This window comes from Alosa pseudoharengus, unplaced genomic scaffold (assembly GCF_046254945.1).
Source record: "Alosa pseudoharengus isolate Yale_2024_CS ecotype anadromous, Long Island Sound unplaced genomic scaffold, YU_APseudo_1.1 YU_APseudo_1.1_scf_18, whole genome shotgun sequence".
Taxonomy (NCBI): domain Eukaryota; kingdom Metazoa; phylum Chordata; class Actinopteri; order Clupeiformes; family Clupeidae; genus Alosa; species Alosa pseudoharengus.
In genome coordinates, this window is record NW_027468650.1 from 22,576,068 (window position 1) to 22,594,898 (window position 18,831).

The following is an 18,831-nucleotide window of genomic DNA, read 5'->3' on the forward strand; positions in this document are numbered from 1 at the left end:
CTGAACCTGGTCCTAGACTACAAACAAACTTAAATTAAAATCTCCATTGAAAACAATTTATAGTCTAGGACTAAGAGTGATCCATGTTTGGGAAATTGACCATTAAAGGAAAGTGTAAAGGAGAATTCTGATAAATATCAGCTTCAGAATATATCAGTATTAAGGGCCGCTCACACCAAGAATGATAACTATAACAATAACTATAAAAAAATTATATTTTTCATGTTAATGAATGACGACATTCACACATAAACTAACGATAACGACATGAAGAACGATATCATTGGGGATCACTTTCAGAGTGATTTTAAACAATAAAAAGCTAACAGCCAATCACAACTCATCACATTTTAACCATCACATTAGTTGTGACACAAGGAGAGACTTTTATTTGCTTAGTTGGTCAGTGTGGATGCTTTTATCGTTATCGTTATTGTTATGGTTATCATTCCTGGTGTGAACGGCCCTTTACAGTCATCAGAAACCATGGAGCATGCATTTGAACTAGTTACACTGAAGTCATGCCATTAAACAAATTAACTGATGGCTGTTAACAAACATTTTAATAAAATAGAATAGACAACGAGTTTATGTGGGATTTTAATAATTACTGAAAAAAAAAAGAATTTAGTGAGAATGACCCAAAACACACAGACAGACAGACAGGCTCACCATATACACTAATTATTGTGTATATGCACATACATATGTTCTCTCTCTCACAAACACAGACAGACACATATACACACACACACACACACACACACACACTTTTCCCTGTGACCAGCTTATCTCCTCACACGAAAAAAAAAAAGACAATCACATCTTTTGGCTGAGAATGTGAACACTAGATTACAAATTTATCAACATTTCGACATTAATTCCAATAAAATATTTTACATGATCATAGAATTGACCCTCCCACCCCAACCCCCTGCCATGTGATCATGTTTTTTTCTACCTTTTTAAAAACACCTTACTCTGTTTTTTAGCTGTTAATGCCTTTCTTCAAAAAGCACCTTGTTGGAACGCCAGAGCCCACCCCATGACCACACCCTTCTCAAAGGAAAAGGAAACCTGAACAGCCAACAGACTTCGGCCATTAAAAAAACAACCTTTGCATTAACTAAACACTCAGTCGCACTGACTGAGAAAGATCTACCAAAAGACAACTGAAAACACATCACTCCTCATCTCCTCCTGATAAACTACTCTGTGGTCCGTCCACAGCATGGCTGTTATTGATTTTGAAGTGATGTTCTTGTAAGAAATAACATTGAAGAGTTGAACTTATGGATCTAACACTTGCCAGAAACAAACAGCAACAAGTAGCATCCTGTAATGTGTTGGAGCTTATCAGCTCAGACGCAAACAAAAGCTTTGTCCTAAAACTCCTCTGCACCTTCCCTCTTTTTTTCGCCCTCTTTCTTTTCCTTTCTCTCTCTCACTCTCATTCCCGCTCCCTTTCTCTCTCCTCGTCCAGAGGGTGTGTCTGCCTGTGTTCCCACAGCCGAACTGCTCCGTCCCACTGCAGAGGAAGAAAGCGAGAGAGGTAGGGGGGTAAAGGAAAAGAGAGGGAGAGATTGAGGGGAAAGAGTCATAAAAACACAAACAAGGTTAAATGAAAAAGACATACAAAGAGGTAATACTAGCATGACAAACAAAAATCAATTAAGGGCCGTTCACACCAGGAACATTCACTATAAAGATAACTATGTGTCTGTAACGATATGAGTGGCCATACATGATGTCTAAAATTTGTTGGATTCTGATTGGCTGTCAGCTTTTTATAATTCTCAAAATTGTTCTGAAAGTGATCCCTGACAATATCGTTCTTCATGTCGTTATTATAGTTTATGTGTGGACATTGTCATTCCTATTAGTTAGATCGATATATTTTTTGCTGTTGCCATTCTCGTTATACTTATAGTTATCATTCTTAGTGTGAATGGCCCTTTATACAGCTAGAAAGAGATATAGAGGTACAGACAAATAAACAATACAAAGATCAACAGAGACAAAACAACTGTAAAGAAAGAAAATAACAAACAGACAGGCATATGAATAAAGGCACACAAACCGCATAAAACCAGACAGGTGGAGGCTGGGAGAAACGGAGACTTACTGAGCTGCTGACGATGTTCTCCTGGTAGGGATGCCAGCTTACATCTCTCACACATGCGTCATGGCCTGAGAGTTTGGACACGATGGTGCCGGTCAGGACATCATAGACTGGGGAAAAGGACACAGGGACAACAGAGGATATAAAAGTGGCATCAGCGTTCATGCTTAAGTTTATCTCTTCATTCATTCATGTATTGCTTTCTTCAGCCATTCATTAACACGTTCATGCTGTTCATTTATTCATTTTAATCGTATAGGGACCCTTACAAAGGCCTTTGCAATACTAGCTACTCCACACGCGCACGCACACACACACTGAGTTCACTGCCCCTGTTGTTCTGTCATGAACAATGTGATGAGAGAAGGGCGGAGGCCCCCTAATTAGCTGCACCTGGGCCTCATTAATCTTTAGGACGAATCAGGAGCACTGCCTAATAGCATAATCACCAGCAGCTATGTGTGTGTGTATGTGTGTGTGCGTGTGCAAGTCTGTGTGTGAGTATATGTGTGTGTGTATCTGTGTATATCTGCGTGCATGTTGTGTGTGTGCGCGTTGTGTGTGTGCATGTGCGTGCGTCCGTCCGGTTAGGGCATTAGTGTGTGTTTCTGCTTTCTGTTGGGTTAGTCGTTAAATTCCCCCTGGCTGTCTTTGGCCCCTGAAGCTGCACATGCTATGTTCTAAGGCTTGGAATAACCAGAAACAAACACACCATTTTTGTGTTGCCCATAGCCTCTACATTTAAAACATAGCAGTTGAAAAGATAAATACTTTCAAAAAGTTGAAAGTATAAGGTATTGTATTTTGGTCAATGCTATTTCTACCAATGCTCAAGCTTAGTCAATGAGTCAAGCTTTATTTAACCAAGGGCCATCAAGCAAGCATGTAGAAGTAAACTGCTGAATGAATTAATGTTTTAACACAGCTTCATTTGATCACAGACCATCTTGTACAGAGCACACACACACTCTTTGATGGATTTGTACAAGCAGATGACCTTGCTTGTGGAGCAGCTGTACACACACACAAACACACACAGATATACCAACATATAAACAACCCCCCCCCCCCCTCCTTACACACACACAAGTACAAATATATACAAACCCACACACATACAAGTACAACGATATACCTACCAACACAGACACAGACACACACACACACACACACAGTGGCCTACTGGGCAGTCGTGGCCTAGTGGTTAGGGCTTCGGGCTTGTAACCGAAGGTTTGCCCGACCAGTGGGAACGGCTGAAGTGCCCTTGAGCAAGGCACCTAACCCCTCACCGCTCCCCGAGCGTCACTGTAGCAAGACAGCTCACTGTTCCAGGATAGTGTGTGCTTCACCTCACTGTGTGTTCACTGTGTGCTCTGTGTGTTCACTAATTCACAGATGGGATAAATGCAGAGACCAAATTCCTTGTATACGCAAGTATACTTGGCCTAGAAACCTGATTTACATTTACACACACACACACACACACACACAAAATATTGCCATACAGACGAACACTGACACAGGACACAGAGTGATACACACACACATGCTTACATGCACACATACCCACAAAACACACTTACATGCACTCCCATCCACAGACATGCATATAGTCTTTCCTTTATAAAACACTACCTACCTGTATAATTAGAAATGCTTTGACAATACAAAGTGTATTTATGTTGTCCAAATAAAGCTCTATTGAATTGAATTAGCCCATTTCACAAGATATTGCCATCGTGTAAACCAACTTCCACTGGAATTTCAAAGCTATTTCTACTTGCCAGCTGTCTGCTGTCAACAAACAGACTAATTAAAAATGCAGCGCTTCGTCAAAAAGTCTTTGTCAAGTTCACTGAGGTTTAGGTTAGAAGATGTAAACTCATATAACAGCACAGTCCACAGGAAGGACAGGAACAGGAAGATGTTTTACCCTGCCAATTAAGGCATCATTAACATCAACGAGGCCGGACACCTGGACACTGTGAAATGGACTTATTGAATTTAATTGAGAGAGTGAGAGAGAGAGAGAGAATTTGGGAGAGAGAGAGAGAGAGAGAGAGAGAGAGAGAGAGAAAAAGAAAGAAAGAGACACTCACTGATGATCTTGCCGGTGGAGCAGCCGGTGTAGATGTACTTCTGTCCGGTGCTGAACTCGGGCGAGAAGCGGCACCGGATGAGTGTGTGCAGCACGCCGTGGCCCCGGTACGTCATCACCGACGTGTCGCCCGTCAGCTTGTGCCTCTTCAGGGCTGCGGCAGGAGCCAGGCAGGCAGGCAGAGCGAGAGGAAGAGGGGAGGAGAGAGGGAATAAAGAAGAAGGGTGAAGTGAAAAAAAAAAAGAAAGAATAGAGAAGAGGAGGGGAAGAGAGGAGAGGAGACAAAGGAAAGAGAGAGGAACATCAAATCAGTCATACAAAAGCACTGTTGGATTCGTTTGACATGTTGAATACTATTACACCCAAACACTGAACAATTTCATATGAGCAACACATAAATACAGGTAATTGGCTATGGTCATACCATATGGACACACACACAAAATAAATGTATTATATCCTCCTTATTCATTAAACGGAAATCCGTCCGGTTTTCATCTTCGTCCATTCTGTTTGCATTATAACTTAATGCAGGCTCAGCAGGCTAACTAGAATATGCTTCAACTCTTCGAAATGTTGTAAATTCTGCACTCAATATGGATATTCTATATAATATATGACTGACAGAAAAAAATAGAAAAAAGTTTGCTTTTACATGGCTTAGGATACTGTCTAACGGCGCATTAAAATTAATACAACGCAGCTTCTGCCGGAAATAGAAAAACAGATTTCTGAATACTGAGGTGTCATGGCGACGCCCATTGTTGGGTAAGGAATATCGTGGATAGTACATTATTAAAAAGGGGGGTGGTAAGCCACAGTCAGTTACCCAAAAACAAGATGCACCTGGGCCTCCAAAGTAATTATGTTTCCTTGGCAACCTATTGAGGCCCAGGTGAGGATAATTTCAATTCCTGGGGGATTTTCAATTCGGAACAGAGACAGGGTAAGAAAGAGTGTGTGTGTGTGAGAGAACGGATCTGGAACCGGCCTCTGCTCTGGTGCTAGGGGGTTGTTTATGTGTGCTGGGGGACCTGATGCTTCAAACTGGCAAGCCGAGGTGTTTTGTTTAATCTTTAATAGGATTCTGTGCAGTGACTTAAGTTCCCACTTGGCCCTGAACTGTGCCGTATTCTCTCCTTTGATTGTGCCACAATGCTCAATTGTCACACACAGACCCTTGTTTTAAACCAACATAATCCTCAGAGCTGCTAGCTGCTTACATGTTCTACACACACACACACACACACACACGCACACACACACTCCCGTAGATGTTACCTTTTTGGGGGACCTGCTGCCAGCGGTAGTCCCAGTTCTGCTGTGTGACGGCCAGCCGAGAAGCAGCCAGACCCTCTTTAGGGGAGAACTTCCTCACGTCCCACAGCTTGATGGATTGGTCTTTAGAGTTACTGATCAGGTAGCGTGCATCGCCCTGAACACACACACACACACACACACACACACAAGGATATGTACATTTCATTAGCAAGATTGATACATGGAAATAGCCATATTGTGTCAGATAACATCGCCCCGCTAACACATCTGAGAACATTCTCATTTCACAGATTAGACTAATGAAGACAGACAGACAGACAGAGAGACAGACACATGTAGATATGAAAGACGTCCTTAGAGTTACTGATTATGTAATATGCAGCCCACCTATAAACACACATAAGAACACTGTCATGTCATAAACTGATCTAGGGTGATGCATACTGTATCACCTACTATTTACTCAAGATAATACACCATCATAACACTCCACAAAGGTCAACATTAATAGCCTTGTAAGGTCAGGCTAGTCCCAGAGTGACTGATCACATTTATGAACACAACCACTGAAAACACAGGAGACTCTGTTCATTTAGCAGAGATAGGGAATGAATAGAAAACGCTGCTAGACACTTGATCAGCCCCCAGGAGGAAACGGACCATTAATTTAACTGACATACCAGACAGCATGCTTGTGAAAAGGACACAATGTCATAACAGGCTAATTAGTCGTACTTTATTAATGGCATACATTAACTCAGCTGAATGGATAATATGGGATCTGCCTGTAGCTACACACACACACACACACACACACACACACACACACACTCATTGAGAAATGCCACGGCAAGTCGCAGCAAGCTAGCCAGAGGCCGCACACACACGATCCCTTAATTTCACACATTCATTTAATTAAGTGCAATGTTATGTAATGTAAGTGCCTGGAGTTGAGGGCAGGGTGTCGGTTACATAAAGCCACTTTGCCGACTCATTAGGGTTTTGAAATTCAATACGAGTGATATGATGATGACGAGGGTTGCTCATTAGCCCGACGCTAATAGGTGTGGACTTTACACCTCATTTTGTCTTTGTGTGTGTGCCTTCTTATCTGGGCACACAGCCTCTCTAGTCAGCTCAATCTGGGAGTGACTATTATATATCCACTCATTAACTACAAAGTGCACTATATAGTAGTGCCTTAGAATATTTACACACTACATTATTAGTTAAAAATAATAGTAATAACATTCGGATGATATAGTGCACTACATAGTGAATGAGTGGATGTTTTGAACACAGGGAGGATCTGACCCTACATGGGAAAAAAGGACCCTGAAGGGCTGTCCCTGCTGATGCCTGCTCTGCTCGCCACTTTCAGGAGGTGACCTGATGGAGATCCCATGTGGGAATCGGCGCACCAGGCTATGAGCCAGTCAATAGCTTTTAGTGTTTGAAGAGAGATTAAACAGAGGGCTGAGCACTGACTCCATCAATTCAATAACTACAGGCTGACCTGAGTTTTCCTGAGTTTTTTTAGACTGAACCTGATTTTTCCTTTTGTTTCTTATATTGAGTTAAGTTTGTGTTTGGTAGTTTGTCCTTTTATTTATTACTATTTTATTATTATGATTATTATTATTATTATTATTAGGTTTCTAGTTTGTCTGTAAAGCACTTTGTGCTCTGTGCTTGAACAGTGCTATATAAATAAGTGTTATTATTATTATTTATTATGTATAAATTACACCTTAGCTTTTATCATTTGTCATGGAATTTGCTTTGGGTGAAGGTCTTAATAATAGGTCTTAATATCTGGACAATAGGAGTTCAGATATGGCATGTTGTGCCCCCTCACAACAGCTCCCACACAGTCTCACTCTTCAGTCTGGGTAATCCCAGCATACCCTGCTTTCATGCTGAGTCACCTGTGCTCACTCACTGTGCTCACTGCGGCTGGGCACACTGAGATTGAATCAGTGGGGGTCGGTTAGTCAATGATTTATCACGGGCCACAGAGACCTTAATACTGAGTACATGAGCTGTATTGAACAAGTGAGTATACTCAAACTGTAGGGGGGGGGGATGTGATTAGCTCTAATCTATATGGTAAAAGAGAAAATCGCATTAGATGTTGTGTGGAGAAATGTTAAGGGCTGTATGAATGATATTGGGAAAGTGAAAAGATAACGTTTCCTTACATTCTTGGGCATTGTGGATCTTGATTAGCTTATCTGACAAGTTTCTTTATACTTGAGAAAATATGATCAAATACAGTCATTATTGGTTTCTAAATCTTAAATGGCCTGGCCCACGCCTGAATTCCAGCACAGTGCCTGAGAACTTTAAGCCCTGTTTGCGTGCATGTGGCTTCACCTTGCTATGGATGAAGGTGATCCCGTCGCGGTGTCCAGCCAGGTGACCCACGGGCTGAGGGCGGTCCTCGCGGAGCGTGCGCCTGTCCCACACCTTGCAGAGTGCGTCGTCACTCCCCGAGAAGAGCAGCTGCGACGAGCTGTCGGCAAATGCTACTGCGTTCACATCGTCCTCGTGAGCGTCGATCTATGACAAGTAGGTGGGGAGAGAATGGTAAATGAGCTCACCGAGAGCCTTTTGTACAACTAGTCAATTGAGTAACTTGGTATGCTATAGGTCAGTGTTTCTCAAACTTTTTCAGACCAAGGACCACTTAACCAATAAAAAAAAAAAAACACGGACCACGGACTATCTAAAAAAAAACAGTAGTCCTACTGTTACAGTAGTCACTACTACAGTTTTACACAATAGGCCTGAACCACCTTGCTTATTGTCTTTTTACTGTGTCAGAGGATTCATTTAAAGTGGCGTAACTTACATAGGCAGTGTTGCAGAACTGTTTGGATTTACATACAAGTTGGTTAAATATTGCAAACAACTCATCTATATTATATTTTACCACGTCTGCTCACGGACCACTTGGGATAGCTTGCGGACCACAGTTTGAGAAACACTGCTATAGGTGACACATTGAGATTGCTGTCTTACCAAATTAAATTATCAAATTAACTATTATATGCCTCTTCATGAAAACAATCTATGACTATTTGGTATTTATGGCTCTCCCAGCTAAAAAGGTCCCCTTCCCCTACATTACACTGTCATGGGAAAGAGGAAATGGGACACAGTAGAGTAGTGTGGAAGTGACAATGAACACACACACACACACACACACACACACACACACACGCACACACACACACACACACACACACACACTCCGAAGTGTCTGTGCCCTGTGGAAACAGCAGATATATACACATAACACAACAAACAAATGCATGCACACACTGACCTTCAGCGTCCGTTTGTTCTGTTCACGGTCAAAAACATACAAGCACCCATCATTTGCCCTGAAGAAGAAGAGGAATACCGACAGAGAAGGGGTTATGACAAGGGTGGAGAGGAGAGAGATAAAGAGATAGATAGATAGAGAGAGAGAGAGAAAGAAAGATAGACATATGAATATAGATCATTGACATAGCTCCATGAGTCTTTTAAAACAGTAATTCGAATAGATAGCATCTGCATGATATGATAATGCTTTTAGCCTTTTCACCCTACAGTTTTCATTTATCTCCTGTAATTCTTGCCTGGAGGACTAAACCCTGGTTTGTCTGCACTTTTTTACACCCCAGGGTATTTTTGGTGGGGCAAGGAGTCATTATGCAATATCTACCCAAAGAGGACAGGGACTGGCGACTATTAAAGCCACATAAATCTATTTGTGGCGGCAAACATTATACTTGGGCTGGGGTGGGGCTTTTCTAGGTTCGAATTTGTGGGGAGCAGTCATTCACATTTCAACAGAGATCAGCAGGAGCTGAAGTTTATCTGCTCACCCTCCGAGAATCTCCTTCCCATCTACAGATGCGGTGAGAGAAAAGACACAGAACCTCCTTTCGTCTGGACTGAGAGGGGACAAAAAGAGAGAGAGAGAGAAGAGAGAAAGAAAGAAAGAAAGAAAGAAAGAAAGAAAGAGAGAGAAATAAGAGCATTAAGCCAACTCAAAACAGATTGATATCTTCTCCACCTACAACAGTTTCCTCTGGAACTGGGGCAGAAAAAACAAACACACAAATGATCTGCGACTCAGATTCTTTTCTTGGCGCCTCAGCAGGGGTGTGGTCGGCATGGAATTGATCCAACTGCCAAATTAAAAACAGAGACTTTGGAGGGTAAAATAAAATCCTTCCATGACTGCCGACACAGAGGACTAGCACTACACAGTACACACACAAAGCCTGTCTGTCTGCTGTGCTTAAACAACGACACACAGATAGTGTCCTGATTCAAGAGCATAGAATGCATGAGGTGCCAAGAAAACTGATAGCTACAGATACAATAAATGGCTTTGAAAGGCTTGTCATCACTAAAACATGCGCGTGTGTCTATCAGACATACCACTTATGGGTACAGATGGAGGTTATGATGGGTATGGAGACGGCTCTAAGCTATCACAGAACCACACGCACAGTGGAAACCAGAAAGGCAGCTGAGTTGGCAGTGTTGGGGGTCTTTACCTGATCCGCAATGCTAAAATGTACTATGAGGGGGGTAACACTAACTTGAGGTCCAGGGCGGTGTGAGATTCGCTGTCGCCATCTATACTGCACACATGGACTGAAGGAGATAGAGACGAGAGAAACACAAGGCATGTCAGTCAGGTTCAGCAAGCACAGTCAGAGATAGTTTTTTTGTTGTTGGCAGCACTGTGAAACCACAGGAAGCGCATCAAATAGTAGCCAGTAGAACTGTAGATTCAAGACAGATGGACTGGAGTTGAACAGTTGGTAGAGACACCAGTCAGCTGTTTGTGGTTAATCTGGGGTTGCTGCAATGTAGTCGAAACAGCAGTGATATAAGAATAAAACACACACACACACACACACACACACACACACACACACACACACACACACACACACACACACACACACACACACACACACACACAACATATGGGTTGGGATTCTGGTTGTGTCTCAATGCAACCTTGACGCCTGAAAATTTCCACACCTGCGTACACATGGTATTGTGGTGAGGCTCAAACCCAAACATATGAAGTTGAGGCATGCACTTGTACACACACTCACACACACACAAGAGCACCTGTCTTACTGTAGTCAGACCAGTAGACTACACGAACACACGCAGACACAGACATACACAGGCATACACATTCACCTACACACTGTAGTAATGCCCTTCCATACTGTAGTCAGACCACTGGAGTAGAGCGCAGTGCACACACACAAATTCACAGATACACATGCACACACACGCATACACACACACAAGCACGCACGCACGCACGCACGCACGCACGCACGCACGCACATGCCCTTTCTTACTGTAGTCAGACCAGCTGGAGTAGAGCACGCTGCGGGAGTCGGGGGTGAAGCAGACGTCCAGCACGCTCCAACCCACGTCCCGCGCCTTGACCGTCCTCTTCAGAGAAAAACGTCCCCTGCTGGTGTCGTACAGACGGATGTTCTGATCTGTGGCAGCAGGGGGCAAAGGTCAGAGAGGTCAGAGGTCATAAACACGAGGACGTCCAGCAGCTGATTCATTTCATATATCAAAAGGAGGGAGATAATAGGCCTTTTCACACAGAGATCACGCTAAATTTGCGGGAAGAGGAGACATCTTTTTGCCGTCTTTTTGTGTCTGAAAGCGAGGTGAAAATTTGCCGGCCTGCTGATCTGTTCACATGATGCATTTTGGGGAGCCAGGAGGCAGGATCAGCTAGCAAATTAAAATGTGACATGCAACAGGGGGCGTGTAGAGTGATAGTCGTAGGCCTTATTATGCGTGGGCCTTCAGATGCAGCAGGTGTGTGATTTCCAAAACCATGGCGGGAGAACCGACTGCACTTTGGTTAGCTTGCATTTGCTTTGCTGTTGCTTAGAATGTTAAGATTCTTGCGATAGTTGTCTTCAGACAATAAAAAGTAATTTGGAAGACAAATTGAAGAGAAGAGTTGCCCCCTGCGTTGGCCGTGATTCCCCTTTGAAAATCAGAGGTTCACAGGCTACTGTGGCCTTGGTCAGTGGCGCCGCCAGCCGTAATCCTGTATGCACTGTGCATACAATTTATTCATGAAATCATTCAATATTACAACAATAAAAATAGTTTGTGTACTGTCTTAATTGAAACATGCTTCGCGCACAAATGGTAGCCTAGGGCCAAGAGAATGGACATCTCAACATAAGGATACATTAGAAGATGATGACTGGTGTAAACTGTCACACGATGTGATAAGCAGTTCTGGCGCTTAAAAACGCAACGTTCCATTCAGTCATAAATCATTCAAGCGTAGGCCTAGTGCTCGTCATGAAAAGAAAACAGCAGCTTAATATTTTTTCAGGTGTTTAACAGTAGGCCTAGGCCTAGGTGCACTGTTAGCAGTTATGCCGAAGGCAGTGAGATTATTAGGCATTGCATCCTGTCACCCTGGTTGGAACATCGCAGTTCGGGTTGATAATATTCAGTTAATTCGAGTTTGGGACAACCAAACAGCAGTGTAGGCAAAGCAAATCCTAATTGTAAGGTTACCATAGCTGTCTTTTCTCTAGGCCTAGGCCTATCAGAAATCGCGACATAAGCTCATTGGTTTCTTTTTTCTTTTCTTTCTTGTTTCTTGTTTAAAGCAATGTAGCCTACATCATGTGACACCTACACCAGAGCCGATATGGCCAGAGCTGCTGCTCAGGGTATTTCTGTCCCACCCAAATTTGCTGAACTACTTGCTAAGTAGCCTATTCATCACAGACATCACATGTATCACACGAAAGAGCTTTTTCTCAGCTTTTAAACGATGTTAGTGGTTAGTTGTTGTGGTAAAGAAAAGTAAATTTAATTTAATCATATTTTCTGCGCCCGTCTCCCTACCCATTCATCTTGGTGGAATACTTCATGAACTTTCCCTCAACACATGACAAACCATATATCAGAATACACAGCTGACCTTACCAAACATAAAGGTGTAAAGCATTTCCCTGTACAGTTAGCCATTCCAGAGTAATCCGGTTTTAAATTTGCAGCAATGTCTATATGCATGTCTCCAACAATGTGTTTAAATTGTTCAATAGGCCTACATGATTTTATAACAGGCCAAATACAAAATAAATGTTGCAAATATCGCCTAGATATCTGTAAACATTACAATCAGAGGATATACATATAGGGCAGACAGACGCTCATGATTTCATGCAATTGTTTTATCGCTGGATTTTAGGATAGCCTATTATGGTATTCTCGGTATATGTGAAAAGGACAGGCGTTCCGCGAATTTGGTACATAATTTTGGCAGTGTGTAAGGGCCTAATGGCTTGATTAAGATGAACAATACACCCAGTCATAAAAGGTGGGGTTTGTGTTGACAAACAGGTTCAAATGATATTGCTATCAGCTATGCTGCTAACACAAGTCCAACAGGAAGTCAGAGAAATTGTTTCTGTTTAGTAATGAATTCCCGGAAATGAGTGACGAGTGACGATGAGTGAAGCATATACAGGTGTGGTTGTTGAGAGCCCTGGCTCCCTGATAAATCCAGTTTTTGTTGCAAATGGACATATTACCTTGACAAGCAGAGAGGAACATGTGTCCATCGTTGCTGTATAGCCCACAGAAGGCTTTCTGCTGATATGTGTCCTTGAAGGCAACATGATTCGGCAGGAAACTGGAAAATAAAACAGACAATGTTATGTCTGGCCCTCGCCATACAGTGCACTTTAGCAACTTTACTGACTTTTCAGTGATTACTCTCTGACAGTGTATTGACATATTATTTATTAATGGCTTCTATGAACTGCATTATCTAGCTTCAATAGAAATGACTGATCAGATCATTTCCTTATCGGTGAAGGACCTAATAATTATTTAACAGATAAAGCAGGTCAGTTGCAGGGCGGTAATTGGTACACTCACTGTGATCGAATGCGACTGCACTCCCCGTGAGAGAAACTGGAACCTCGACACCGGCCCTGTTCCCTCTGTAACCAGACAACACACAGTCAGACGGGAGAGCAGTCGAAGACCAACGAGAAAGTTCACAACCAGTAAATAGAATAAGCAGGCAATGGTATAGTTTACTGTAAAAGGGCAGTTCATACTGAAACCGTTCCTCACTGTTGAGCTCTAGGAAATGCCATCGCCAAGAAATGCAGTGGCCAACCTGTCAGCTTTGAGTCATGTTTAGAAACCACCACAATAATACAAAAAAACAAAATAACAAGTCAAGACCTTTCTAAAAACGGTGGAGATCCAGAATGTGCCCTTATGCACATACATAATGAGAAATTGGCACCCAGAATAGGTTTCTAAAAACGGCGGGTCCCCAAGTGATGGCTTTTCTGTTAATGAATTTCATCTAAGGCGGACTTGGACCCAATCAAAGACTGCTTGTTGACTTTAAGTGGACTCCAGTGGACCAGATCTTTTCATTAGTCTGGCCTTTGAAGCATGCCCATTATAACAACTATATGTGACCAACATATACAACTTTAAGCATCATTGTCATCCGAGTTTCAATTTTGTGGTCCTGGCACTTTTGAGTTCTCCAAATTCCAGGTGTTTTCCAGGATGCATAGGGGCCCTCAAACATATACAACTTTAAACACCATTGTCAATTTGTCAACATTAGACTGAGTTTGAATGTACACCCGAAGAAACATTACATTTTAAAATTACATTTAAAAATCTTACTGTAAAATAATTGAAGTCATACTGTCCATCATGTTTGGGCACTCCTTGGTTCTCACCTGTGTCAGCATGTGAGTGAAGCTGTGTCTCCCTTTAAGGCCGGACGAGGCAGTGGCCAGCAGAATCTGAGTGCGAATCTCACTTCGATCCACATCCTGAGTGTCAGGTTGGGAGTCCACTGATCAGGAAGAGAAGTTTTGTTCAGTTGGCAAATTAGCAGTCATACAGTATATACTGGTATATATAAAATATGTGTGGGACATCAGAGCACAGCAGGTCATGTATTTGTTTGTTGGTTGAACACAGTTGCTCTACTATGTTTGGATTCCACTCAACCTACAAAGATTAGTTATAACCGAACCAGTGACCATTATAAACCAACTAACATGTTCTAAATCGGGTTAACAAAAAATGTATCCACAATTTATCAGACCCAGAATTTCTTTGTAAAAAAAGAAGAAAGAAACATTATGCAATAAATAAAGAGTATCACTGTATAAAATACCCTTCAAAACCCCTTCTCTGTCACTACTATGCAGTATTGTCGTTAGTAGCTTATTACCAGGGGGATTGTAGCGGTCTCCGAGGCGACCTTCCCAGGCCCCGTCGCTGTCCTCATCCGAGTCAGAATAGGACTGGACAAGCTGCAGGCCTGTTGCTCCACTTCCATGGACCAGTCTGACCTGGCCCCTGATGAGTGAAAACGGTGGTCAACATCAGTCTCAGGTGACAAAGTGTTAATTACATCCATAAGGAAAATACATTGATTTTTGTTTTTGATACAATAGGCTATTTTTTTTTTTAAGATTACAAAGTAAATCAGTAGATAGTAAATTCAAGCAAACATTTAGTATGTATTTCCTTAATGTAATGTTAAACATTACAAGGGTCTCTCTATACATATGCTTGCGTCTTTGCATGTAAAAGCTCTGAGTTTGTGCATTTGTGCAGGCTATACCTTCTCAGTAAGTAAGCCAGCACTTGAGCTAAGTCGACGTCCTCCTCAGCGGCTGACTGTCTTTCTGTCTGCCTCTCAGCTGGTCTGCGATTCCTTTGATTAGAGTTCTGGTTGGATTCTGGTTCTGGTTCAGACTGGTCTGGGTTTCCGCTTGAACCCCGACCGGACATCCCAGAACTGGACTGCGAGCCCATAGGCCGATAGCCTGAGAAATGGTATGAAACATGAATAGGTTACAATGTTTTGACGCAAGACAATGCAATGTCTTGCTTTGTAAAAAGTAACCGCCATCATAATTATCCTAGGTGACAGTTTAATGGATAAACTGAGCATATAACATGACTTTTGCAAGTACTGTAGTGAGGTGTGTTGCGTGTGAAAGTCAACTACAACCACGCCTCCGCGTGTCGTTTCATAAGTGCATGATTTCAGACAAATCAGACAGATGCAATTTCATTAACTAATGGTGAAATACAACCCTTTGTAATTTCACCATTTGTAATGGTAATAATATGACAATGTTAATGGACAGTGGCAGAATGAACATATCAGTGGTAAATCCTAGTTTCATGTGGCATGGAGATCTGTCGACGAGTCGACTATTTCAACATTCGGGTTGTTTAGAATAATGAAACGGCGCTTGTTTATCTACCACTGCCACAATGGAACATTTCATGGATGCCATGCTTGGCAAGTGTGCACGTTATTGTGCTAGGATAGATTAATCAGGTGTAAGCAAGCAAGATTACTGTACTAATAACAATTCATATAGCTAGCAGGAGAGCTAGCGTCAACGTACCTATCCTGTTCCAGTGGATAGAGTTGTTGACAGCTTGTTCGTTGTGACAGTCTTTCTCGTCTCCAAGTAAATGCTCTACCCTGGTACGTTATCACTACAGCGAAAACTATGAAAATATTTACTATGTGTTTAGGGTGCTTGTCACAGCTGTATTTTCGATATGCCCCTAGTCCGTTCTGTGTTGGTAGTGCGCCATGTTGTTTACTATTCTGGACCCCTGTCTTTCGTTATCACATGATCCATTCCCGCGAGAACGGTCGATATTTGGGGGCAGAGTTGGGTAGTGCCTGGTCATGTAATTATAGCCTAGGCCTAGTTGTCGTTTTGCAGTAGACTCGACTTGTTTTTATCATATTCTATGAATGATGTAGCCTACAGTGTTCCGATTATACTAACTGGCAAATAACTTGTACAAAGTTACTTCAGTGTAATAACTTGAGAGAGCCCACTCTAAATAGGCCAGGCCTGCATCAAAGGGCCACAGCTTTGTAAACTGTAAAGTCAAGATTTTCGACTCAGATTTTGCTTTATTAGCACAATAGCACAAATGAAAATTGTAAAGTAAAATCTGTGACTTATTAAACCTTATCCATTTGATGTTGGATGGCATATATTACAGTTGCATTTACATTTCTCACAAGTGCAATTTATAGCCTATCCCTTTCTGGACTAAATTGGTAGGCCTACCTTATTGATTTAAAACAGTTTTTCTATATCTGGAGAAAGTGCTCACCAGGACTTCTAATAGTGTACTCACAGTATTGTGTTCATAGCAATGACTTGCAAAGTTGTACAGTTCAACAGAGTTGTAAATAAATGTTCAAACAATGTGTCTGCATGTTTTACATCTCTACAAACCAAATGGTTTGACAGTCAGTGGCAGAACAGTCACAATGTAATCCTTGAAAATTCCCAGTTCTACAATATATGGGCAGCAAGTAGTTTAGTGTAATGATCGGGGCTGTATCTCTGGAGATAGACATCCATTTTCCCTTGAACTCTCTGGTCACCACTGAGTCCTGCAGAGAGACACAATACAAACACAAACACAAAACACATTATGGTTACAGACAACACATTATATACATAAAGAACCATGTCAAACATGTAAATCAAGCAAAGTTATAAACACTGAGACCACACACTATATTACCCCATAACAATAACTCATATAACTCAAGAGAATCCTCACCAAGTTTGTCAACAGTTCTTCCGATTCTCTGTAGAGCAGCCTGGATATCAACTCCGTCTGGCACTAGTATCTCAATCTCGCCTACACAGTATCCAAAGTCAGCCTGGTCGAGATCAATGCATACTGCCCCCTCCTCTCCCTCCTCCTCCAGCGAAAATGAACATCTCTCAGTGGTGTACTTGGCAAAGCAACCCAAACTCATCCCCTTCAGCCAATCCTCCCATGGGTCACACACAGCCATTCCTGTATCTCTCTCTGTGTTTTCATTGGCTTGGGCCAGTCTCTCTGTCATAACCTTTATCAGTTCAGCCTTTATTTGAGGTAAACTAGTTATCTCCCTATAGCGAGAACACAGTCCTTCTGCCTTAGTGTCTTTCTGAATGTTTGTGGTTTTCTTGGGCACAGGACATTTGAGTTCCCAGCAACCTTCCCTGCTTCGCAACCAAAAGTCTTTTAAGGTGAGGTCAAAGTCTGGGGTATCAAAATATTGGTCTTGAAATTGCCGTTGGCCAATGCACACAGCTGTAAGACAATAAATTAGGTTTAAGGAGGAAGTGCTTGACATGTCAGGTTTCAGAAATTGATCTAATGCATGCTTTAAGCATCTAGAATTCTGATTGCAAAAGTATAGGCTATAGCCACTATACTCAGTAGGCCTAGTTCATTCATTAATATATGAAAGTATGTCACTTTTATTTAGTGGTAAAGAATTATAAGTTCAATAACATCACCACACCTCCAATATCCTTTAGCTTTTTCTGAATGTCTGGATCACACACAAATTTCCGTTCCACTTCCACGTTCATAGTTACCTGGAATGTAAGGTTAATGTTTACAGTGAGACAGTCAGCACAATGAGACATTTAATAGCATGAAATACATAAGCTTTGAAATGAGAAGTTAGGCTGCATATTGCCTACCCAACAGGCAATAGGATCGGTTCTACTTCAACAGAATATCGAGAGGAAATAGTTCTATGCCAGCTGGACTTGGTTCTATGCCAGCGATAGCTACAATGTATTCAATATCCATCGATGTGGTGATAGCCACAAGAGGAATCCATGAAATGACATGCGCTCTGTCTCCTCAATCAAAGTATAATTTCTGAGATGTACTTGCCTCTGGAAAAGGACTGGGTGAGACTGACATTTAGCACGCGATAGAAACTAGAAAGATAGTGGAATGTAACCACATAAGGTTTTCCCAACTCTGCAGTCTGTTTTACTCAGGCACAGCTCTAGACAGCTTAGTGTCTGTATTTTACGCTTACTGTATGCGCAGCAAATTGCGCAGATTGTAATTAAGCTCTTCGCGAAAACGTTAGCCCATTAATGGCTTGTGTCAGTGCGGGTGTCTTTGTACTTTGTTACAACGTTCTGATGAAATCAGTAGCCTATTGTAATTCTGCATTTGTTTTACCCAGCATGAACACGGTTAAAAGTTGTAGCTTGATAGGGTATGAGTTCCCTATTATATTTGATAGGTAATGTCCGACCTTGTTCGCATGTGGTTTTCTAAGGGCGGATATAAATACTCTGTTAGCCTATACAATTAATTAAAGTCGCTATGTCACGCGATTGGTGATAACAATTACCACTGTATGTGTGCCGTTAAAGGGTAGCGAAACGAATTACATTGC

The 18,831-nt window shown here is 42.0% G+C and overlaps 2 protein-coding genes across 2 annotated transcripts; both read right to left on the minus strand.

The window, feature by feature from the left end:
- Window positions 1-446: 446 nt before the first annotated feature.
- dcaf11 (ddb1 and cul4 associated factor 11) lies at window positions 447-16,199 on the minus strand. Its single transcript, XM_076290581.1, has 15 exons — window positions 16,001-16,199; window positions 15,202-15,406; window positions 14,806-14,933; window positions 14,303-14,421; window positions 13,470-13,534; window positions 13,121-13,221; window positions 10,892-11,038; window positions 10,106-10,160; window positions 9,380-9,448; window positions 8,833-8,890; window positions 7,878-8,063; window positions 5,502-5,655; window positions 4,222-4,374; window positions 2,126-2,232; window positions 447-1,528 (listed from the first exon to the last, which is right to left on the minus strand). Exons 2-15 carry the CDS (start codon window positions 15,393-15,395, stop codon window positions 1,451-1,453), a joined length of 1,614 nt encoding a protein of 537 aa, XP_076146696.1. The 5' UTR covers window positions 15,396-15,406; window positions 16,001-16,199; the 3' UTR covers window positions 447-1,450.
- A 124-nt stretch (window positions 16,200-16,323) lies between these two features.
- thtpa (thiamine triphosphatase) lies at window positions 16,324-18,417 on the minus strand. Its single transcript, XM_076290582.1, has 4 exons — window positions 18,312-18,417; window positions 17,929-18,004; window positions 17,193-17,714; window positions 16,324-17,019 (listed from the first exon to the last, which is right to left on the minus strand). The coding sequence occupies exons 1-4, from the start codon at window positions 18,339-18,341 to the stop codon at window positions 16,919-16,921; spliced, it is 729 nt and encodes a 242-aa protein (XP_076146697.1). The 5' UTR covers window positions 18,342-18,417; the 3' UTR covers window positions 16,324-16,918.
- Between the last annotated feature and the right edge of the window lie 414 nt (window positions 18,418-18,831).

Bases quoted from the DNA above. Each gene is read 5' to 3' on its own strand.
- dcaf11 (XM_076290581.1), bottom strand. From the start codon at position 15,395: ATGGGCTCGCAGTCCAGTTCTGGGATGTCCGGTCGGGGTTCAAGCGGA. The intron at 8,891-9,379 runs GTGAGCAGATAA...CTTCTTCTTCAG, and splicing joins GGGAAGGAGATTCTCGGAGG to GGCAAATGATGGGTGCTTGT. The intron at 2,233-4,221 runs GTGAGTGTCTCT...CCTTTTCCCCAG, and splicing joins CTCCACCGGCAAGATCATCA to TCTATGATGTCCTGACCGGC.
- thtpa (XM_076290582.1), bottom strand. From the start codon at position 18,341: ATGTCAGTCTCACCCAGTCCTTTTCCAGAG. The intron at 18,005-18,311 runs GCAAGTACATCT...CTTACATTCCAG, and splicing joins CACCCAGTCCTTTTCCAGAG to GTAACTATGAACGTGGAAGT. The intron at 17,715-17,928 runs GTGTGGTGATGT...ATTGTCTTACAG, and splicing joins AAAGCTAAAGGATATTGGAG to CTGTGTGCATTGGCCAACGG.